Raw genomic sequence first — 24,413 nt, 5'->3', positions numbered from 1 at the left:
CCCCGCCCTTGGTGGTACATCCAAACAACTGCCTTCTCCTCTCCACACCAGGAGGGGGGGATTCTGACTTCTCACGTCCAACGAAAGGCCCTTTTGTAGCTGGGGTCACCCAAAGGAGCCTGGGGTCCCAGTTTCCATGCTGTCTGAGCAGCGGCAGGCAGCTCTTCTCCCAGACCTGTCTCTCATTCAAGTGGTCCCACCTCTCCCTCCCAGGCCTCCCCTCCCACACCCACCTAGCCTCAGCACAGACTCCTCCTTCCTGAGCGCCTCCACGCAGGGGAGCCTGCAGAGCAAAACCAGCAGACCAGGAAGACAGCCCTAAGGACACCCACTTAAAAACAAAATAAAACGAAGCCTTGGGCTTCCCTGGTGGCGCAGTGGTTGAGAGTCCGCCTGCCGATGCAGGGGACGCGGGTTCCTGCCCCGGTCCGGGAAGATCCCACATGCCGCGGAGCGGCTGGGCCCGTAAGCCACGGCCACTGAGCCTGCGCGTCCGGAGCCTGTTCTCCGCAGCAGGAGAGGCCACAAAAAAAAACAAAAAACAAAAAAACGAAGCCTTGCCTTCTCCAAAAAGGCCTCCCTACCCCTGAGTCCAGCTTAGGGCCTCCAAGTCCTGAACCACCCCACCCTGCCATCTGGAGCTCCCCGCTGGGCTCAATTCCAGCAAAGCTGACACTCCTGCCCCTTAGGTCACTGGCGGCCACCTAGCAGTGCCTGGACCAGGATGGGTCCAGATTCTGTGGGACCTGAGGTTTATACAATGCGGGGCGGTCCTCTTAACAAGCCATATCTACAACAGTGGGGACAGTGCCCAGAAGGGGCCTGGGCACTCAAGGTACCCTGAGCCTAAATTCCATCAGTCTCACAGTGCGTGCACCAGATCCTCCCAGAAGAATCTTCACAGCTTGGAGCAGAAGGAGACCCTGTTTATCCTTTAGTGTAACAGTTTTCATTTTCAGCCACCAATTTCTTCAAAGAAAACCTACTTCCAAGCCCAATATGTAACAAATGAGGAAAGTGCCTGAATAAACTTGCTTTATTCAATAAAATTAAACTTTTTGACTTCTTTAAAAAAAAAAAAAAAAAAGGAAGGGAATTTAGGTGGAAAGTTGGAGTCCACCCCCTACCCTGCTGCCAGGCTTCAGAAGCTGTCAGAAACCACTGGGGGCTCCTTCTCATATTTTGGCTAAGGAAGTTCAGGCCCAGAGAGGGGTAGGGTCTGCTCAAGGTCACACAGCATGCGGGCCACAGGTTTGGGGCCTGCCCCTCCCCACACTGCATCCAATAAGCTCACCTGCCTGTTACTAACCCTACCCTGGGTGGGGGTCAGCTCCCAACAAGACAGTTTTTTTGCACAGATGGCGGTAGGCACACAGACATGCCTAAGACAGGGCTGGGGGGTCCACTGTCCTGATTCCTGCACCCCACACTAGACCCCAGGGGCCATCACAGAGCTTCACCCTTAGGGTGGAAATCGGGAGCAGAAGGGGCCCGTGCGAGCCACAAAGACCCACGTGAACCCCGGGCGGACTGGGCTCCCTGGAGATGACCCGGTGAGGACCCCATGCCACCCTGCGAAGGTCACTGGCTGGAAGTCAGGAGCCTGGTCTCTAGACACAACCGTGCCACTGACTCACAGGGTGGCTGTGCAAGGCGCCTAACGTCTCTAGGACTCAGTTTCCTCGTCTACAAAATGAAAGTAATATCTGATTTACCGCCTTGGTGGGGCAGAGACAGTGGATGGGAACGTGGGATGAAATATAACCACCGGCAGCCCATGCCTCACCACAGGAAAGAGCATGACTGCCGGAGTTTACACCATGGGCCTCTGTTCACTGGCTGTGTGACCTTGGGCAAATGACTTAACGTCTCTGTGCTTCAGTTTCCTTTTCTGTAAAGTGAGGTTGCTAGGAGGATTAAATCAGTTGATATGTGCAAAACCCTTCAGTGACTGGCATGTTGGAAGTTCTAATAAGGATGCGTTAAATTAAAAATCCAAATATGAAAAACTCAGTCTTTTTGTCTCCTCGGTGAAAAGAGAAATCCAAGGGCACAGGGGGTGACAGCCAGGCTGCCTTATTTATATAACTTACTGACGTAGAGCCCACTCCAAAGAGATTCTACAGCTGCTGGTTATGCATTAGTCAGGCACGAAAATTAGGGGGGGAAAAGCTGTCAAATGCCTAATAAAAAACTTAAGTCAACTACTAACTATTTACTGTCAAATAAAAACCCTAATAATAAATAATAATAATAATAATAATAATTGAGGCTGAATGCTGGTTAGGTTCTCCGCTTGGGAGCCCAGTGCCTTTTCCTCTCACTCTCTTGCTTTACTTTCCTTCTCCCTTCCTGCCCTACTGCTGGAAGCAGGGATCCACCTATATAAATCACAGATAATAAGGTCCAAGACCTAAAAAGGAGAGAAAACAATGACCCTCTAGCTGACCGGTACTTCATGTCTTCTTAATTCAATACAACTTCCAACTACGACTCAGTGCTACGGTCATGTTGCGTAGCTGCTGACACTCTTTGCCATGGTTTGGACAGTTTACCAAGGTACCTGCCATCTCCTGCCTCCCTGGGAGGCCAGCAGGACAGGGACCACTCACCCCCCGTTTACAGGTGAGGAAACCAGAACTCCGTGAGGGGAAATGGCTTGCCTCAAGCCGCAGGGCTGGGCAGCCTGGTGTGGCCAAAGGTCACCTGTCCCTATTCAAGATAAACGGGGTCTGGACTCAGCCCCGCCAGCAACCAGTTACACAAGCTCAGACAAGTCCCGTAATAGGCAAGAATGGGGAATCAGCAAAGAGATCCTTCCAGCTCAGGCCAGGAGGCCAGAACCCCCATGCACCCCACTGGCAGCTCTATTATTAACAGTTAAGAATCTACAGGGACCTATTATATGCATACATTGTCTAAACCAAACCTTATAACAAGCCTGAATGGTAAGAAAGATTATCTCCATTGTACAGCAAACAGATTTGGAGACGTGAACATTTGGCTGTAGATCATACAAGTCACTGGCAAAACCCAAATTCCAGCCCTGGTCCATCTGAATTCACATTTTATTGCTTGCTTTTCTGCCACCTTCACCAGGAAGTATGGGCAACTGTATGAAGATGCCTGGGCTTGTGCATCAAGGTTTCTGGGGGCCTGAGGCCTCCTGGCAGTATCTCCAAGTGTCATACCCGGGACAGTCTTCAAAGACCTCCTTGAATGGGGTCTAGAGATAGTGCCTGCCACCAATGGCTCCACCAGCCAGGCAGAATTAGAATACCTCTTCTCCCTCAAGGCCTCCACACCCTGTGCTATCCGAGGAAGCCAGGCAGACCTGAATCTGATTCCACTTTGCTGTGTGACCCTTAACCTCTCTGAGCCCCAGCTCAAAGTGGGATTAGAAATATCTAGATTTCAGAGTGGGGTTAATGGTATCTGTTTCAAGACTGACGTCTATTTCAAGGTGAGATAACCCAAGAAAAGCACCTGGCACGGTGTGGGTGACCAAGTTGGCCCCCTCTTCCCCACAACCCACAGGCCCTGCCCAAGCTCTGAGGTCAGCCCTGCAATGCCCAGCACCCCAGCCGGAACCCAGGGCCATGTCTAGAACACTCCATGACTCCTTGGTGCAGACAGAACTAGTAATTAGCTGTCACGATTTAATAATAAAAAAGATAATCCAGGCCCCAGCACACATGGATTTAACTAATCTTAATTTGAAGGGAAAATAACAACTCCAAATATATCAAATGCAAGTTTTTTAAGACAACCTGCAAGTGGGGTTTATCTCCAGTTTCCAGCACAAGCAAGTTATTTAGCTCCTCCCACTGGCCAAGCTAATATTCTTTTTTTCACACTCATTTATTTTTTACAGTCTGAAACAAACGTTCTCAGAGCAGCACGTAAATCCTCCAGCTGAGCAGAAGCCCTTTTCTGCAACGCATTTTGTCACTGGGACCCCAAACCAAAGCTCTGGTCTGTGCCCTGCCTGCTACGTGAACCCCACCCCCTACCCGCAGACACACCCCCGGCCCTTCCCGGGTTCCCAATAAAGACGTACAGAGCGGGTGGAGCCGTCACACCAAGGACCTGCCCGCCACCTCCAGCCCAGGGGGACCGGCCACGTCCTGTCACCCACTGCCTGTCTCCTGCATTTCTCCAGAAATCTGACATTTGGGGTTTTGGAGGAGGAGCAAAAAAAACAACAACAACAACAACAAAAAAAACGGCAAAAGGCAAACGTGTTTCTGGCAGCTGATAGCTCACTCCTTCCGTGACAGCTTCTTTTGGTTGCGGAAGGGGTGGTAACATGCAAAAATAAAATACCTGTGATCGGGGGCTATAAAATAGGAATTCTAAGGAGGAATCTGGAGAGAACGGCTGAGAGAGATATCCAAAGTAAGTTTTCAAGGTTCTGACTTAGAAAAGCAAGCACCTCATGCCACCAGGCAGGGTCCACGCTCTTTTAAAAGATTTCTAGATGCTTCCACTTCTCAGTGGTCTATCCAAGGCCAGACCCTGTGCTAGGGGGGCGCTTAACACCCTCACCTCATTGAATTCTGAGCTGAAGCCAAAAAAGTAAGTGCAGACAAGGAAACTGAGGCCCAGAAAAGTAAAGTGACTTGCCTGGGTGAGCGCGTAAATCCCACCCTGGCCGACTGGCAGCAGAGCCTGTGCTCCTTCAACCCCCCCACCCCCGCCCCCGGACCCTACCCCCAGGGCGACCCGCCCTCAGAGCTGTCACCATATGACAGTAATGTGACTGGAGACAGGGGAAGGAGGGGTGACACACCAGACGGGACAGTCGTCCTGAGGTTGTTTCTGATGATGGCATCCTCAGAACCCCATGGAAATTTCTCCCCGATCCCAGGGAGACCTACAGTACTAACACCAGGAGACGACGGAGCCAGGGAGAGAGCAGAGCATCCGTGAGGGAAGGGGGAGGGTGTTCATATTTGCAGTACGTGCACCGTGCACCAGGCACATGTCATTTAAACGCCATGAGTGTTGTCAGGTAGGTTCCCAGATGAGGAAGCTGCAGCTCAGAAGGTCAACTCACAATGCGAGGGGCCGGCAAGCAGCAGGCTGGGGCGCAGACTTGGGCTCTCCAGTGGAGGCCGCAAACCTGGACACCCCTATACCCCCTTCTCCTCACCCCTTCCCAGGATGCCCATCCCAGATAACAGCTCAGAGACTCATGCTCTTGGCGAAGCCTGGGCCCCACTCATCTCCCCTCCCAGGCTTTCCTCTTCCTGCTCCCCTTGATGCATGGGTCCCCCAGCTCCATCAGAACCCTCCACAGAGGCAGGGAGAATGCAGCACGAAGGGATCTTGAGAAACGTAAAGAACTCCTATTCAGGCAGACATGTATCCGATGCTTGCCCCTGAGTCAGGTCTCCAGCCAAAGCCCTCACCTCTGACCCATGCCAGCCCTCTGTCTGCAGATGCGCCTTGCACACAAGCTCCAGGGACCTCCTCCACCCGCAGCTCATGGTCAAGGAGCAGCGCCCCGGGCCTCGACCGCACACATCAAGGGCAGGGCCGCTCACACTCCGGCCGTGTCCCCCAAGCGGGACAGAGCAGCGGCCCAGATGGCCATCCTCCCACATGCTCCCACCCCCTGGATGTTCTTTCAGGTGGGGATGTCCGGGGTGGGGGAACGGCAGTAGGTGCTCAGTTGTTGGTTGAATGAATGAATGAATGAATGAATGAATGAATGAATATCCTCCAGGAGACAAGGCTTCAGAAACGTCCTCTTTCTACTCTCCTACTTCTCTATCATTAAAAAAAAATTAAAAAGGAAGAATTAACTATTTCTTTTATACCCGTCTCCAGAATACCATCTCCAAGAAAGGGTCCAAGCCTGGTGTCATGATCTACGGAATTCCAACACAGTTCTCACCCTGGGGCTGCCCTTAACGGTGGAAGGGATCCCACATATTTACAGGCCAGCCCTGCCCATCCATCTCTGGAGCCCTACCTCTAGAAGCACCTGGCAGGAGGAGAGCTGGGACCTGCCTGTCTGGACCACACTCAGATTGTGGGCTCCGGGAAAGGCGGGACCCTCACGACCACCTGGGCACCTCGCCTCAGACAGCCAAGCCAGAGGCGGAGTCCCAGGGATCAGCCCTCCCCGCCCTGACCAGCTACCGAGCGGGGCCAGCTCTGGGGACAACAGCGGAGCACGGACTGGCCGGAGCATGCCCCTGCCACGGCCGGGGAGCAGGGACAGGAGAGGCCTGGGCGAGGCCAGCGGTGCCAGCGGCCGGGGCAGCAGCTGTGTGGATTTCCGGAAGCCCGGGTGGAGAAGCGCCTGTAATTCTTAGTCCCCCTCTTAAAATATAAAGACTCAATTATCTCTGAGCAGCTTGCTTTACACATGAATTGACACATTTATTTTACAATAAATAACTGAAAGTTATCTGTGTTTCCTTTACTGTTAATCTACACAGAGAAATAATAAACAGGGCTTGTCTACAAAAATGCAACTCCTGCCGTCCTCAGAATTCAATTAAGCTAAAATAATTAATGCTCCCACCATATTAAATGACTATACATTGGAGCCACTGAAGTTTTGTTCTTTAATCTTTCCTTTTTATTAAAAAAAAAAGAAAAGAAAAGTTGGTGCCAAAGTAGGGAGGGGAAAAAGCAAAAAGGGAAACTGGGAAGGAAAGAGCATGATGGGCTGTTAAAATGGAATGGTCGTCTTCAGCTGACACAGCATGGAGACTGTCTTGTGCTTTCGATTAAAATAACATTTTAAATGCTTTGAACAAACATATCTCTTTAGACTTCTAAGGGATTATTTTACATATTTCTTCAAGAATGAAGAAATCCATTCGTCCTGTTGCTGAACAGAAAGGGCCAAGAATATCTTTCGTCACACAGAGAATAAAAATACTGTAGGCCACTGCAGTATTACAACCCAAAAAAGGGGGGGATGGTGGGGGACGGGGGGACAGGGGGGTGAGGACAAAGCTGCCTTGAAGATTAACGTTTATGAAATCATAAACAAACCTACCCACAATGATCTGCAAACAAACAAACCTACCCACAATGATCTGCAGCCTCTCATTGGAAAATACCTTCCATGCGAAATGAGGATTCGCATGGGTTCTGGAGAAAGCAGGAAGAAAGCCCTTCCACTGAAACATGAATAGGGGACCGTCTCATCGGCAGAAGCCACCCTGAAAGGTCTGTGTGCACTGATGCCAGGTGTTTATACCACTGGTGAGAACTACCCCTCTAGCGTCAGACAAAGAAAAGAAACACGGACAAAAGGGGCCCAACACCTTTGTGGATCGTGGCTCTGGCCCTAAGGAAGGATCACTCAGATCTACACGGTGCTCTGAGAAACCAGGGTTTACAGGACTTTGGCCTGAACGTGTCAGACACTTTTCTCAAGGCCCCTGGCGACTTAAGAGTGTGGGAGACTTCGTGCTAGGACACCCACAAGAAGGCCGGCCGCACAGGCCAGTCTGGTTAGACGGGGTCTCCCCAGGGCCCAGCCGGTGCCTGCAGGAATCTGCACACCACCACAGTCTCTTCACAGGAGAGAGAGTCCATTAATCCCACTGTACAGATGGGCAAAGGGAGGCCCAAGGTCACAGAGCTGCCAGGTGGTTGCCACAGAGCAGCTGGGCTTGCTGCATCACCCTAACTGCCTGCTGGGTGATGGGGGGTTCCTGGCCATGCCCACCCATCTCACCGTGGGAGCAGAGTGCCCCACTTCCCTCAGGCTCACCCCACAAGGACCACCCAAAGCCTCAGTCCATCCAGTCTGTTTTGGACCAAGACACGGTGGAGACGGACACACAAACTTGCCAGCCAAGCAGCTGCTTGTGCGCTGCCACACCAGAAGGGACCCCCAGGAGAAAAGTTCCACCAGCAAAGCATTTGCGGAGCCTCTGCTCCTTTCACCCACACACCAGGCCTGCCAGGATCGTCCCTCCTGGTGACACGTGGAGAAACTGCGGCTCTGACCCTGAAGGTAGTCCAAAGTCTATCGGCAGGGTCTAAACCCTCACCTGCATGAACTCCGATAGCGTCTTGCTGCAGGACAGACTGCTGTTTCTAGGAAACACAGGACAGCCAGGGCCCTGAGCTCAGAAGTATGAACCGGAAGCAAACACTCTGGGCTGCACGGAGCACAGGCTCCCTGGAAGAGGCTCTGGTGCGCCGTGACCTTGACCCGGAGAGGACTTGCTGCATAAGCCGGACTGCCCGAGGACGCACGCCTCTACGCCTGTGCTTCAGGTGCTAAAAGCCAGCTGTCCAGATGACCGGCCAAGTGGGCATGGCAGAAGGGACGGCCAACCTCCCCCAAGGGGCACGTGCTCCAGCAAGTTCTCACAGGCCCCTCCCCAGACCTACGCCTAGGACCAGGCAACATCAGAAGGAGCCTCTTTCGACAGATGGGAAACGGAGGCCAGAGAGGGGAGGAGAAATGAAGGCCCCACCCACACGCAACATCTCATAAGCCTCACAACCACCCCGACGAGATGGGTCTCATTCGCTCCACTGCGCAGATGTGGAAACTGACTTGTCCAAGTTGTGAAGAACGAATTCCACCCAAGACTATCTGCTTCCAAAGCCAGAGACTAGGCCAAGAACGCCTGCAAGGGGAGGGCCAGCTAGCCTTCCGAACGTCCATCCTGTCCTCCTGGCCGCCCACGGATCAGGCCCCACCATGGAGCCTGTGGCCAAAAGCACAGCGGCCATCATCAGCCCACCGGGCCTCTCCGAGCTCCAGGCCCGTCTCCTCCTGAGGGTCACTGGACAGCAAGGGCGAGCCCACCTGTGGCCCCGTCCTGGTAGCCCCCGGGCCCTCCCAGCACCAGCACCCTCAGACAGAGGGCGAGCCCCCCCGCAGTGCGAGGGGCGAGGGCAGGCCTGGGACCCGAGAGGTGGCTTCGGCAGCGGCCAGACGAGTGCAACGTTCCATACCTGCAATGTTCTCCTGCTTGGGGCAGATGCCTTTCGTGGGTGAGAGCAGGTGGTCATCTTCGTCGGGGGTGACCTGGATCCCGATCTCCACCGGCTCGGACACTTTCCTGAGCTCAGAGCGTGAGGAGGGCGGCGGGCTGCCCTTGTCCAGGCCTTTGTCATAGCAGCCACCCAGGCTGCCGCCACACTGCTTCTTCTTGTGCTCTATAAAAACCAGGATGTCCCCCAGGGGGAAGTTCATCTGACACTGTCCACAGGTGAGCAGGTCAGGGTCGGGGCCCCCCACCATCAGCCCCAGGCTGCTGGGCTCCTCTATCTCCAGACCCTCATCTTCCTCGAGGATGGTGGCCTCCACATGCTCAGGCTCTGCTGGAGAGAGAAAGGAGAAGGGAGGGGGGGGCAGAGAAGACAAGATGGGCTTAGGCAATCACAGGCACCCAGCGCTCATTCCAACCCTTCCCCACCAAGAGGCAGGCCCCTCCGCTGCAGGATGCTAGACGTCACCACGTCCTCCCCACAACTCCTGGAGGCAGGGGGTTCACCATCCTGCGTGCAACAGATGGGCAAACTGAGGCTCTGGGAGCAGCGCTGCAGCTCCCAGAGGTTGTTGCTTAAGTGGTACTGATCTTACTGCTTTCTAGTTTATTTCCTGCCAATTCCGCCTCCCCCACCACCACCAACTCAGCATAGGGACACACACACATGACCACCCGCACATCCACACACATCTTGGTTTCACCAGAGACTGGGCCGTCTAGAGAGGTGTCTCTCAAACTCTGCAACATCAAAGAACCACCTGGGAGCTTTGACAACCCCCAACACCCAGGCTGCACCCCAGACCAACTACACTGAGAGCCAAACATCAATCAGTCTTTTCCTTTTTTTTTTTTTTTTTTTTGTAAGATTCCCAGGTGATTCCGACGGGCGGCCAAGGCTGAGAACCGGGAGCCAGAGCTGTCTCTCCCCGCTTAGGCTCAGGCTGCCCCCTCCCTTCCCTCCCACCTTTCATTCACGTCCTCCCCATTCATAAGAGTCCTGCTTGCATTCCTCTACCTGAGACCTGGCTGCACACCAGACAAGAAAACAGAAACCCAGACGGGCGTCCCAGGGCCAGTCCTTGCGAGAGAAAGGAACCCACGGGCTCAGAAAGCAACAAGTGAGCGTTGGTTCAAAAAGAAATATTGAAAGAAAAAAAAAGAAAAATGCAGGGAAGAGACGCTGGGAGTTGGCTGGCTGAAAGCGGGAGCCGGCTTTCCTGCCAAACTACTCTGCTCCCGGTCAGCCTTCCATTGCTTTGTAGATTTCCCGACACTCACCAACTCCCCACTGTCCTTTTTTGTTTGTTGGTTTTATTGTCACTCCCAGAAAAAAGAAAAGAAAAAAAAATAATTCTTCAGACTACAAAAGCATTTCTTGGCAGAGGACGAACCACACTTTCAACGGGCTGTACGTTTTCATATTTCTTTAGCAGCCGATATATCTCCTTTCATTCTTTTTTGTAGGGGGCACGGGACCCAACTATTTTGAAGCTAATAAATGCCTCAAAACGCAGCAACCCCCTCAGGGAAAACTGGGAGACACGGCAGCCGAAACTGTCATAAATAAGGGACGCGGACAGTGAGGTTGCATCCTTCCTCGGGGTCTGAGCAAATTCGGGGTGGAATTTTTCGAGAGCAAATGTCAGTCGTCATGTAGATAGCACAAGCGGCAGGGTCTTCAGAGAAGCAAGAGGGCGGCCAGAGGTCTGAAACCCGAGGAGGCAGGTACATTTTCTGTTGTACGGTATTTAGGAAAGGATAATGAAAACCACAGAACAGAGGGAAGAAATGGAATGGGGGAAAACACATTCCGTGGCAGTGAAGTTATTGACGGGTCAGAGCCAAAGAACAGACAATTTAAGGAAAAAATTCTGTGGCATCTTCCATCCTACATATAAATCACTGCTCTGTATTTTCTGAATACAAGCTTCTCCAGGGCCTGTGAGAGTCCATGTGTAAGACCGGATAGACGGCACATGTAACATGTATGAACTAGGCATGCACGGGTCAGTGCACAGGTATTGCTGAGAAGGGAAGTGACAATTTGAGATCCCGCCTGTGCTTATAGAAAAGCAGACAGAACCCTCGATGAATTACACGTAGAAACGCACTGGAAATGTGACCGCACAGAAACACCCCGCAGATGAGGAAATCCGAAATCTCTCGTCTGCATACCTCTAACAAAAAGAACCTATAAGGTATGAGAAACAGTGCACAAAGGCAGCCCCAGAAACCACTAATTACACTTTAAAAAGAAATCGGGGTTTATTTTAAAAAGAGTTGGAAGACAATGCTACATGATTCATTTACCCATTTATTTTATGAAAAGACGCTTTGCTATGGTTAAAATGTAATCACAACCCTCACGCCGAACAGTGGTTCTAGGGGGGACTGGGTTCCAGGTTCCTGTGAACGGTTTGCCAGAGTGTGAAAGGTAATTATTCAGTGCCTCTTTCCCCTTTAATGATCTAACATTGAGCAATACTGTTTATATTGAAAAGCTCGCACCTTTAATTACCAATTACATATACATAATTTCAGAGCCAAAGGAGAGGGCTGTGAAAACAGTTCTTTAGAAATATAAGGATGTATTGTAGGCCATTTCTAGAAAAGGAACTCTAATAAATGGGGGGGAGAATGTCAAAATACTGTTTCGTTAAAAAGAGAGAGAGAGAGAGGCACAAAGGAAATGCGCTAAAACGCAAAAGAAAAAGGACAAAATGAAATTGAGAATTCAAATGAAACAGGGGTGAGTTCTGTGGAGGTACCCGGGCCCTCCTGAGCGGGCCTGGCAGCCGGCTGCCTCCATAAGGGCATTTGATAAAAATAAACAGAGACAACAGCTCATCCATCCAAATCCCAACTTGCTCATCCTTTCTGAGGAGGGGGCGGTGTTTTCTGCCGTCTAATCTCATCTGTGGTTTCCTTGTTTTGGTTGTGCTTGGTTTTGCTTTTCATTAACTTTTCAGCCAAGTCCGTCCATCCGTACTCCTGGTGGGAGTTTTGGGAAGAAGCATGAATATCTCCTCTCCGTTGGGAGGTTTTAAGCTACGTAATTTCAAATTTCTTTTCTCTTTAAAAAGAAACACAGACGAATTTAAAAATGAGCAAAGGTCACCTGTTCATAAGTATCCCTCCCTCGCCCCTCCATCTTTTGCTAAGGACTCTGTACCAGTACTTTTTCCTTTTTCTCCTTTTTTTTTGTTTTGCTGTTTTCGGTAACATCTGGTATTCTTTCCTTTATTTGGCGGCCTCTGCCTTTTCACTTTCCTCACGCAGCAAGCCCTTGTGAGCCCCAGTAATTGAGTTTGAAAATAGCCGAAGCCGTTCACTGGGCTGCAGGTCTAATTTTTCCCTCCAGCCAACCAGCCTGAGCAGCCAGGCGCTGCTGGCGTCCCATCCTGCAGACGGCTCTGAACTCGGGTCTCCAGACCCTGGGTCCAGCTCACTGCCTCCTCCAAGGGCGTGCAGGAGAAAAAGAAACACAAAAAAATCCCCTTCCCCCCCTCCCCACTTGCAGTGCTGAAAGCAAAACTCCCTAGGATGACAGGGGTTTTCACCCAACTCCAATAATGGGGTTCCCTCTGCCCAGCCCCTGGCACGGGGAGCTCTGGGCTCTGACTCTTCAGGAGGCGCTTCCCAGGAAGGCAGCGACGTCACCCCGAACCCCAAAACTGTCAAATTTCTAGGCCAGAGCAGGTGGACCAAGACAGCTTGCTGAATCTCATGTTCAAGGCCTTCGGAGACACCCCCAAAGGGCTGTGGTTTCACTTCCGCTGGCAGGCGGATACCGAGCTGGGCGTGTGGGGCGCATGTGTGTGCGTGTGTGTGTCTGTGTGTGTGTCCCTTCTTAGAACCCTGTCCCTCACAGAAGAAATAAAAGGAGAAAGAACCACTTGCTCAAGCTCAGAGGAGGGCAAAGTGAGATGGGCCTGGCCCCCACCCCAGAACCTTCCTTCCTCTGACCTGTGGGCACCTCGATGGAGCCCACACAGCCTCAGAGAACCCGGCCCCTGCTGGGACAGGCACCCAGCGATGAGAAGGCACCAGAAAAGTGGAAAGCCACAGACAAACGAAACAGCCTTTCAAATTCCCAGACCCTACAAACCAGTCCCTCAGGCTGCCCTGTCCGGCAAACTTCTTCCAAAAAAGAAGGTGAAGATGAGGTCTTTCCCCCTGAGAGGATTTTGGCTTTCACACAAAGCTCCCCGAGTGTCAGGTAGCCCTGGAAAATACTGCTGCCCTCACTAGTACGAGCTGAATAAAGTAGCGGGATCGCTAAAATGTTTGACTCATTAGGAGGAAAGATGAATGAATGCAGCAGACGACCTGTTTAAACGTCAGGTATCAGATTGGGGTGGGTCCTGAAATGTGACGTCCGAAAGCACATGGACAAACGTGTATTCACACACACACACTTACACATTTGTTGTAATTTTCCTTTACAACAAAACCACATTTAATTCACAAGGCGAGGCCTCCTCCCAGCTGATAAATGCATTCAGAAGCAATGAAATCAGGGTTCGCAGATAATAATGGACGTTGTTGTTAAGTGGACGAGGAAGCACTTGGTCCTAAGACTCGCTCCCCCATGCTTGGCTGAGAAGGAATGTGGGCAGAAGACAGATGGAAAGACATCATTAACACCGGCCCAGCCAAGCAGCCCACAGGCCCCCGGCAGCTGCAAAGGCCTAGCGAGCCTTACCTGGTCAGTGACTGCCCTACACACACGCTGGGCTCCAAGGGCCCCGCCCACCCTGGGTCTCCCCTAACAACTGCCCCTGCACCTGCCCTTCGGGGAATTCCAGCCAAGGGGCGGGCCTCTGTCCCCAGAGCACAGTGTGTGTGCCCTGCTGCACACACAGCGCACAGGCCCGTGTCCCCTTACCCCTGCACTGATTCAAATCCAAATCGCTGTCCTTAATGGCTAAGCCACAGACCAGGAGACACCTACATAGAGTTATCGATTCAGTGATGGGGGCGTGGGTGGATAGGGGAAGGATGTGGGGAGGAGGGGTGCCAGGCTCTCAAAATCTTGGGCCACCAACGTCACAGCCGCCATCCTATTTGCACGAGTGTTTACAAGAAACGTTGAGCACCCATCCGCCTGCCGGAGCCCTGCCTCTGACTGGAGACGTTACACCTGCTTCCTACGAAGACGGAGCCTTTGCCAGCCGGCCCATGCTCACCAGTAATCTGCAAAAGGATCTTTTCACTCTCCTCCCCGCGCACAGTCAGGGAGGGGCCGAGACCCCAGGCGACACCTAAACGCCACTAAAACGCGAACTCGACGGAGCACAACACTTTCTGAGCTTCCATCAATGTTTAATTTATTGGCTCCAAGAGAAAATAACAACCGTGTGTGGCGGGGGGAGGGGTGGATGGGAGAGAGAAGGAATCAATTCTTGGTGGAGAAAATAATCTATGACTAGATGACGCTTAAAGGCTCGACAAGACATTTATGAAGTTCTCCGCACAGAGGGAATCGCGCAGCGCCCGGCAGAGGAGTCGCAGATAAGCGGGGAGCCTCAGCTGAGCCAGGCACGTGTCCCGAGGACGTTCCTCGAGGGGCCACGAAGGGTCAGGACGCAGCCGGGTCCCTGCCCCCCGTCTGCCCACCAAACTCCCGCCTCCAAGCAAGGACCCGACCCGGGGGGGTGCAGCCAGGCTGGTGAGAGATGGGTTCCGCAGAGAGACGAGCTCTCTCTTCCCGGACCACCTGCCCTCCAGGGAGAAGGGCTAAGGACTCCAGCCTGTTCCAGGTGTCACCCAGACCCCGAGCCTCCTTGAGACCCTCAAAGGCCACCTCCCCAGCGCCCTCAAATCCGCTGCAGGGACGGGCACACACCAGGGCCGGCCACCACCCCTCAAGGCCCCATCTGCTCCATGCCAGACACAGCACACGCCTCAAAATGAAATGTTCAAGATTTCTGACATCTGGGCAGAGAGAAGGATGCCAGGGCACAACCTTATCTGTAACGTGGATTTCCCTTCCCGTGAAAATGACCCAGGGTCTGGCTGACCGGGCCCATCATGGTGAAGGCTTGGCCTGCCTTTCAGGAAGGCGGGGATTCCTGATCCGAGGAGAGGTTTGGGGTGCAGGAAGAACCCAGCCGGTAGACTCCAGGTGGGGAGTTCTGAGGGTGTGAGGGGCACCCCCATACACATACACATATTGTCCTCCATGCCCCCTGCCTGGTTTCAGAATACTTTAGCGTGTTAAAATCAGCTCGCTGCAACACACCCTAACTTGCTCCATGGACTCAGTCCAACCTCTCCCCCCTCCCCCACTGCATCCACCTCTCCAGATCCCGCAAAACTGAGCTCCGGAGGCCGGGTCTCACACAGTCAAAAGCAGGAAAAAGAGCCCATTGAGGAGAGCAGCGTTCAGGTGTATTCACAGAGCCCGTCCACTACTAAAAGGTTACTAAGAAAAAAGTCAAGTCCATGAGACCAAAGAATGGAGTGACCTATGATTTGAGAAATAAAATAGTTCTTTAAAGAAAAGAGAAAAAAAAAGGAAAGGTACAGAAATACTTCTAAACACATTCAGAAGATTCCAGAAAATTGCAAACGCCTTAAATCTTCAGAGACACAACAGAGCTCACAACGATGCGACGTAAAAGCATTCTTCGGGGCCCAGCGAAGAGATTTGTTTTATTTAACGCTGTGCTTTTCCAAAGGTGCTCAGCAGAAGAAAGGGACCATCCATACAGGACGCTGAGCTACAAGCCCTTAACTGGAGGAGAGTCTCTGAGGCTGACAGCAAACTAGAAAGAGTGGAAGCTGCTTTCAGCATCTCGTTTCCAAGGGAGAAATTTAAACGTGATCCTCCACCACTTTTTTAATTCTCAGCAGGGCATCCATTTCTGAGGTGCACGTTCATCACAGTAACACTGGCATTCAACTTCCTTGAGTCATTTTTGTGTGTTGTTTTAGCACAGAAGTTGTTAGAACATTCTCAAGTGTATTTGCATTTCAGCAGTTCAATTGAAGGGGGTCATAAAAAAGTTGTGTAAAACAGAGGATTTTTTTTTTTTTTTTTTTTTTTTACTTTGAAGTTACCTAATTTTGTGTGGTCTGGGATTTCATTACAGTACCAGAGCTCAGTCTGTCTGATTCAACACCCAAGCAGATGATCAGCTGCCTCGGAAAAAGAAATAAAGAATGAATTTCTTGAATTTCAGCAACTACACAAAAGACTTGCATATGTCAAAATGCCGGACGAGAGTCCCCGTGAATGTAGCACCATTAATCAAAGCGCAATCTGGTGTCACTTTTGCCAGTAAAAACGATGCTGTTCCCCTCACCCCGCTCGCAGGCTCGTGCAGAAGACACACGAAGTGTGTCCCTCTGCTTTTCATGTGTCTCCAAATAGCCTGCTCTCGGCACTTTTTATACTCGCCTGGGGAAAACTACTGCTCCAGGGAGGCGGTCAACAAATGGCTTTTCTTGGGGAGGGGACGACAGCTCGGGTAGATCTCACTGAGGTTTGGCTCTCTGGGAAGGAAGGAAGATGTGTGGGATTGGGAGCAGGGGGTGGGGAAAAGGACACACAGGCCCCCAGGCCCAAGCGTGTGAGTAAATAGAGCTGGAAAGTGACAAAGCCATGCTCAGAGCAGCCGGTGACACAGACATTCATCCCTGGTCTTCTGATGTGCCCTCTCCCCATGAAAAAAATACCCCAGTGGGCCCACAGCTAACACCACCTGCACATGCTTGGCCGGCATCAACAACTTGACCGTGGGCATGGTCCCCAAAGAGCATTTACTGTCCCTTGTCCTCCCAGATGTGACAACAGCATTCAACTTAGTCCAAAGTCCCTGGAGAGTTTCAGCTAACGGTAAGACCTAACTGGACAGCCAGAAGGTCCTTCCTTAAGCCATAGGAGATGGAGGAGATAGTCCCCAAAGGTCAAGGACCCCATCTTTACCCTCCCCCATATAATATTTTTCTTCACACATTGTGGTATCTGTAGTCTGTGTTTAGTTACAGCTTGTGAAACTCCCCCAAGTTCCAAGGCAAAGGACTGGGGATTTCTGAAATGAATTTTTTTAACGGTTTTCTGCAGGCCAGAGGCAACTGTCCCAGCCCAAGGCTTCGAGGTGACAGTGACGCCTCGTCTCTCAGTCGTCAAATGAGCTCGCTGCCACAATATGCTTACAGCAGGCTCGATTCAAACATTAAATGAAGTCGAGAAATCATCAGATAAATTGCTGGCCCTCTGTACTGGAGAGTGAAGGCTCTTGCTCTGCCTGATGACAGCGCTAGGCTTTTGTCTGACCTAATTTATTTCTCTTTCAGGTTAGAATAAAGCACTCCTTTCCTGTCGCCACGTAACCTCTTCTGCCCATATATTGAACTCAAGCAGAAGACTCTGGGTTAACTGTGCTGTCTGCAGATTTCTTTTTTTTTTTTTTTTTTTTTTTTTTTGCGGTACGCGGGCCTCTCAGTGCTGTGGCCTCTCCCGTTGCGGAGCACAGGCTCCGGACGCGCAGGCTCAGCGGCCATGGCTCACGGGCCCAGCCGCTCCGCGGCATGTGGTATCTTCCCAGACCGGGGCACGAACCCGTGTCCCCTGCATCGGTAGGCAGACCCTCAACCACTGCGCCACCTGGGAAGCCCTCTGCAGATTTCTTGAACTTGGAGAAGAAGACATTATAGATCCACAAATTCCGTGATCAAAAGCACACATATTCCCCAGCACAAAATTACACGGTTAGGGGAGAAATCGTGTCATTAAAAGCCATCCATTAAGGGCACCGTTTGGGGTGAAAGGTATTAGCAACGCTGGGTCTAGCAAGCACATACTCCTTCCAGACAAAGTTTTACACATTATTTGAGTTGGCATTTTATCTCTTTGGAAAATGGTGCTATTTCACTTAGTACAGTGGGAACATTACCTAATAAATGGAATTGAGGATCCAAGTGTTATAAAATCTGAGCTGAAAAGATTTCCACTCATCAAGCTGTTTGAGACGCATGACTCCCCAGAGCAGTGGCAGATCCCCAGGTCTGTGACATGCAACACAGGAATGGACAAAACGAGGTTCACTCTTCCCAGACCCCCTCACCCCATCAGGCATGCCTCAACGACCTAATGCAATTCAGAAAGTCAAGACCACAGACTAACCGGAGGAAACACGCCCATTCAAAGCTAACAATTGTAACTGTTTAAAAAAAAAAATTTAAAAAAAGAAAATTGTCCCCATCTGCCTAGTGAGGGCTTGTAAATCAATGCCGATGGCTTGAAAATAGATTTCTCAAACTTATATTCTCATTTTGTCCTGCTCGACTCTCTGCAGGAAAATCAATATTACAACTTCACACTTAGGACATTTTGCAGCAACGTAAACTGCTTTCGCGGCTGATGGAAGCCGGGTCCCGGCCCCTCGCAGCGACGGCTCCACGCATGACACGGGCACCGAGCTCCCCCTAGCTGCCAAGAGGCGCCAGACGCTGCTGGGCGTTGCAGCCTTGCCATCAACTAAAAGCCAATTCAACTGAAAGTTTATTTTGGAAAGTATTTTATCACAACAAGCAACAGAGAATGCAAAGCGATCGGAGAAAGGAGATGAAAAGGAAAAAGAGAAGGCGGGTGCAAGCCGTGTTCTAAGCCCAAAGACAGTGCCAAGAGCTCGATTCTGATAAGGCGCTAGAAACCAGTGCCCTCTACAGTGGGAAACTGATCGATTGCTTTGCGCGCTTCCATCTCACCTGAGACAGATGCTAATTACTGTCCGGGGCACCCAAAATTGGCCTCCCCTTTGGTCAATGAGACCCATCTGGCCCTGCACAGTGGTCAGCAAAGCATCACACCCCAGCATCTGACTCAGCCTCCCTCCATGTTCCTAAGGCCGCCTTCACCAAAGCAACTGCATTCACTCCAGCACTTGAGAAATGACTCGTTTTCTGTTACGAAATATTTTGAAGGCCAGACAAAAATCGCCAAGGCCAAAGCACAGAGAGCCACCTCCCACCCTCAAAAAAAAAGGAAATATGCCCCCGTGCGTAATTTTCAGGGAGGGAAAGACTACACTTTAAAAATATTATGGGTTGTTAAAATATGCTCATGGCTATTTTTTCTCTCAGGTGTGAATTACAAATGAATAAAGTCCGCCTGGCGTAACACCTTGGATGAACACATTTCTATTCTCCCTTAGAATCAGAGCAGCTGACTTATATCACACTTCTAATGATATGGGGTTCCCTTCTGTGCAGAAGGGAGACAAACTTCACTCCCCCCACCAACTACCAAAAAAAAAGAGGGACCCAGGTCTTATGAAATTTATCAGCGGCCCAATTTCGAAAGATATGTGGACACCTGGAGATATACTCTACCCTGGGGAGTTAAGATAATTGTAAGCACAGTGGCCTTCAAAACACACAGCCACAGCAAAGCCTAATTTAAAAGGCAACCATGGAATTAACACACCCTAACTTCCGTGTCAAATCTGGGGTCTCTAGTAGTTCTGCAAAATCGTGAATTCATACGGAAAATTACTAACCTTCCAAGGAAACCTGTTGGTGGGTTGTCGAAAAAATCACCTTCGCTGGGGCTGTGTAATCTACCCTGGCCTTCTTATTTCCTTCGGGAAGCCTCAGAGCTCCTGCACGGCCTGGGGTTCATCCGCCTCCCCACTCACCCGGCCTGGCACAGTGGGCTCACGGCCCTTCCCTCTGCCTGGCCAGTCACTGGTCCTCATCCTACCCTGTCCACTACTGTCACTGTGTTGTTTTGTGTTTGTTTTTCTTGAAAGCTGTGTCTGTCCTCCGGTTTTAAAAGCCATATCCATCTGGGTCAAACATTTTGAAACAAACCAGAAGCCTCAGTCTTCATCCCCAGCTGTCTCCCACTCTCTCTTTTCTACCTCACTCCTCTTCTCACTGGCCCTGTCTGTAAATTTAACTAGCTCATTATGGAGCCCTTCTCCCACTTGCCAACCCCCCTGCAAGATGATCAATGCTGTTTGTGTGCTCTTCTGTTTCTCAAACCATCAGTTATACTAAGTTGCATCATCTCTAAAGAACCTGAGGCCGGCGGGCTGCCACCCAACTGAAGATGCACCACGTTTTAGGCTGTTTCTTTCACATTTGAAACCTAAAATGTGGACACCAGATCGGGGCTGTGGCGGCACTCATTTTGCTGGCCAGGGCTCCAGAGCACACGAGACCCACAACTCCTGCATCACTGTGGAAAGGCACACTTGCACAGGCCCTACAGCCGAAACTGCATCCAATTCTTGCCTTTCCCCTGCCTGCACTCCCACCTCCCGGGTGACATAGGACAGACAGAAAAGCCAGCTGCTTTTGGATAATAAATAGCCTTGTCTGAAAACTGGTTGGACCACTCTCCCTGCTTAAACCCCTGCATATGCCCTGGGCTCCGTGCACTCCAGGAAGGCAGGTGGGATATCCTTTGCCCCCTGGTCTCCTCCCCACCTCTCCTTCCCTGCCACTGCTCCAGTGTCAGCCGGCTTTCCCCAGCACTGCTCTGAGCAAGACTGAAACAGCCGTGAAACAAATGAAGGATGGAAGGATGTTGCACGAGGCACCCCTCGACCCCCATGCCCAGCTGCCGCCAGTCCTCCTGGCCAGGGCTTGCTCCTGAGGTCCCAGGAACACCAGAGAGGACAGAGGAAAAGCAAAGCGAACCTACCTGCTTCTCTCCCCCTTTACACACAACTGCAAACACTCCTGGCTCCTTCGCTGCTGCCAGCTTGGCAGTGCACCCCAGACAGCTCCCCCTTCCAGGACTCCCCCACCCCCAACTTCCCCCTCCTCAAAAACAACCCTTGCAATTATACAGAGGCTCTGTGGGGCAAATTGCCTCCTGGAGAAATTAGGCGTCTGCAAGTACAGACATTCTAACAGCCACTCCACCATCTAAACGGGGGAGGGGGGTAGAATAAGCGATTGCTAAAGGATTGGTAAAGGACGAAATGTCAACTGGCGATGAGGACCTTGACCAAACCAGGTTCAAATATGGTCGCAAAACATTTTGTTTTAAATGCAACCAGCGAGTCTCCTTTGATGTTACAATGATGAAAAATAGAAGTCCTCTTCCCTCCCTCCAGAAATGTATCCCTCTCCCAAGGCAAGCCCACTTTAATATCTATTCCCTTCCCCCCAAAATAATAATAAATCCACAAATTCTTACTAATGTATCTGCTGTAACAAAGGAGAGATGGCAGCAGCAAATGCTCCGAGCAGATGGCGCCTATGCTGGGTTTTCAGGGGAGGGGAGAACCCCTTTATATATTTATTTATTTATTTAAATTTTTTAAAATATAACATAAATATTCGGCTCTCGGCCGCCCCGCAGCCGGTCCTCGGCGGCGGCTGGGCGCGCAGCCCTTCTCCAGCTCCGCGCCGGCAGCCCGGCCCCAGCCTGACGAGGTGCTCCAAGGACTGCAGGAACACAACCTGCCCGCTGTTTCGATGGCACCCAGAGGACGTTTTATTTCTATTGCAGTTTCAAAAAAATTAAAAAAAAAAAAAAAAAAAAGCAAAGGCGACCCAGGCACCGCGAGAGAAAGGACCGCGGGGAAAGGTTTGCGCGCCGCGGAGCAGCGGCCCCGCGGGCTGCGGCGGGCGGGGAGCGCTGCGAGCCGACCTTCCGGGGGTGCAAGCGTGCAGGCAGCCGGGCGAGCTCCCCTGCAAACCCCGTACCTGGCCCGCTCCCGCACGCTTCTTCCCTTTGCTAAATAAACCCGACTGGGGCGCTGGAAGCTGCTGCGTCTCTGCCCCGCTGCCTGACTTTGCCCGCCCCGCCACTTGCTTGAAATCCACACGATTTCAGCCGGTGGATTTCCACTGCGACCTGCCTTGTTTATTTAGATAGGGGAGATGAAAGATCCGAGATAGGAAGATGGGTGAGAGATTGATAGATCTCTTTCCTTTTTTCTTTTTTTCTTCCCCCCCTCCACTATTGTACAAGCACATCCCACTCCTAGCTAACAACGCTTTTTTTCCCCCCGTGGCGGGGATTTTTCACCAGCCCCCGATGCCCCCACCTTCTTTTGGAGTGGGGGAAAGAAGACAAGATCATCCCAGGAGACAGACGGAGGTGGGGAAATGGGGGTTGGGGTGCAGGAGCCCGGCAAACAGCCACGCAGCTGGATTCTTTTGCAAATAGCAAGAGGAGGGGAGAGAAAGGCGGCTGCGGAATCCTAGGACCGGCGTGGCCGGCGCCCTGCCCGGCCGGGTGCAGCGCCTGGGGGACTCGGAGCCGGCGGCCGCCCCTCGCCCCGCATCTCCCCCAGGCCCGAGCGCACCCCGCTCTCCTCCGCCCGCGCCGTCAGCGCGGACCCACGCGCTAGCCAACTTTTCCCCACTTCCCGGCTCCCCTCCCCCTCCGCTCCCCCAGCCCCCTCCCCCTCCTCTCCAAACCCCGCCACCAGCGCCGCCGCCGCCACACACGCCGCTCGGAGGGGCGAGCGTCCAGCCGGGATCCGCGCGCACACACACACCTCCTCCAGCCCGCGCGCCCCCTCCCCGGCCCGGAGCCCGCTCCGCAGGCCCCCGAGCCCGAGGCGCGTCTGAGTGCGCAGAGCCCGGACTCTCCGGGCTGCAAAGAAACTTTCCCAAGGCCCCCCGCCCCCTACCATGCTCTGGGCCGACGCTGCGAGCCCGCGGGCCTCCCCGGCGCCCGGCCCGGCTGCGCCTGGCTCGGTGTCCCCAGCCCCGGGCGCCCGGAGCCCCATCCTCCGGCCCCTCGCGCGCACGCCGCAGACACTTACGGGTGATGAGCTCCCTCTGGGACAAGTGCTGCGGGTTGCCCTGTTTGCGGCGGGACATTGCCCCGGCATCTATTCTGGCATCGCCCGGAGAGCTGCACCGATGGGGGGAGCCGGGGGAGGGGTCCGAGCCGCCGCCGCTGCCGCCGCGCCGCGCCGCTGCCGCCGCCGCTGCCGCCGCCGCCGCCGCCGCCGCGCCTCCTCTGCCCGGGTTGGTGTTTTGGTTTTTTTTTTTTTTTCCTTCCCCTCTTGCCCTCTCTTCCTCCTCTTCTTCTTCTTTATTTTGCGCTTTCTTCTATGCTGTTTTTTGTTTTGTTTGCAAAAAAAAGAAATAGAGAAGGAAAAAGGAAAACCTCTCGATCTAAAATAGGAGAAAGGCAAAAAAAAAATCTGCTCTTGCTTGCCGTGGACTGGCTGGTTTCTTCAAAAATATATTCTTTTCAAGGAAAAAAAAATTGCTTACACTTCTTCAAACTGCTTGGCCTCCTGGACTTGCAAATGTCTTCTTGAACTTAAACCGGATTTTGCACCGGCTCCTGACACTTTCTTTCAGGGTCTGGTAGGTGGAAAGCGCACTTCTACCAGGAGGGGGAAAAAGGAAAAAAAAAATGCAAACAAATAAAAAATAGAAGAAAAAGAAAAGAAAAAAAAGCAAAGAAAACTTGGGGACTTGTCTCGTACCCCCTCGCCCCGCCCCCTCCAGAAACCCAAAGCAATGTAAAACTGCCCCGGTTCGGTTGTTTCTGGGTTTTCTGCGGGCTGCCTGTTTTTTTCTCGGAGACTGACCCTTCCGAGGCTCTGGGGGGACTCCAGGAGCGGCTCCTTCCCAGTTCACCTGGCAGGCTGGCGCCGGCCGGAGAGGCTGCCGGGTCCCCGCGAGCGCTCCCCAGCGCTCCCCTGGCGCCGCGGGCCCGAGGGGAGCTGGGCCGAGGGGCGGCTCGCCCAGTGCGCCTGGGTCGGTGCGGGCGCGGACTGGGAGCTATAGATTGCAACGTGAAGATGGCGGAGTCCGGGTTCTCTGGGAGCTCTCGGTCTCTCTATGGCTGGGGCTGCCTCTGTACAATGGGATAAAATTCAAGTTCAAGTGCGGACGTGACGTTTAATCTGCACTAGAGACAAAAAGACCCAGAGAGTCGGAGCACTGGGGGCGACTAGCGGTGGCTTTTTAACATTGTACCCTGTAAGAGAACAAGAAAGCGCACACACACACACACACACACACACACACACTCACACACACTCACACACACATTCGCCCGTGCGCACACCCGCAGTCCAGGCCGGCCACACGTGCAGCGTTTTAGAGCGCTCCTCTCCTCCCCTTGCACTGCCAGCGCAAAACGCCTGGGGGAGGGGGGGGAGGGAGGACGCTGGGCAGGATATTTTTAAATAAAAGAAAATCCTCCATCCCTCCTCCCCTCCAGGGAGCTGGACCCCGAGAGAAGAGGGGCGGAGTGCGCTGTGCGTGGAAGTAAGTTGAATCAACGCAAGTCCCCACCCACTCATCCGAAAGCTCTTGGGGGGGGGGCGTGGGGATGGCTGTGAAAGAGGGTTGGGGTCGACACGGGGACTGGAGGCAGATGGTCAATTGCTTCATGTCCCTAGAAAAGTAGCTTGGTTGTTTTCACTTTTGTTTTATCGAGGGGTCGGGGTTAAACTTCCAAAAAGTGTCTCCATATAAATCCTGATA

The 24,413-nt window shown here is 52.4% G+C and overlaps 1 protein-coding gene across 5 annotated transcripts in view; it reads right to left on the bottom strand.

Annotated features, from left to right (window-relative positions):
• The window catches only part of BCL11B (BCL11 transcription factor B), a gene marked incomplete at its 3' end in the record, with an annotated part of 91,917 nt that extends 68,194 nt beyond the window's left edge, over positions 1-23,723 (bottom strand). For 2 of the 5 annotated variants that reach the window (XM_082849228.1, XM_082849230.1), the window contains exons 1-2: positions 22,727-23,723; positions 8,947-9,315 (exon numbers count right to left, since the gene is read on the bottom strand). In XM_082849228.1, the coding sequence (XP_082705354.1) occupies positions 8,947-9,315; positions 22,727-22,784 (427 nt within the window). In that variant the 5' untranslated portion in view covers positions 22,785-23,723. The remainder of the gene's footprint in view (positions 1-8,946; positions 9,316-22,726) is intronic. The other 3 variants (XM_082849229.1, XM_082849231.1, XM_082849232.1) reach the window with 2 other exon arrangements.
• Positions 23,724-24,413: the final 690 nt, after the last annotated feature.

The sequence above is a fragment of the Leucopleurus acutus genome (assembly GCF_964270905.1).
Source record: "Leucopleurus acutus genome assembly, chromosome: 1".
Classification (NCBI taxonomy): domain Eukaryota; kingdom Metazoa; phylum Chordata; class Mammalia; order Artiodactyla; family Delphinidae; genus Leucopleurus; species Leucopleurus acutus.
Note: the sequence above shows the minus strand (reverse complement) of the source record. Positions and strands in the feature narration are given on the sequence as shown.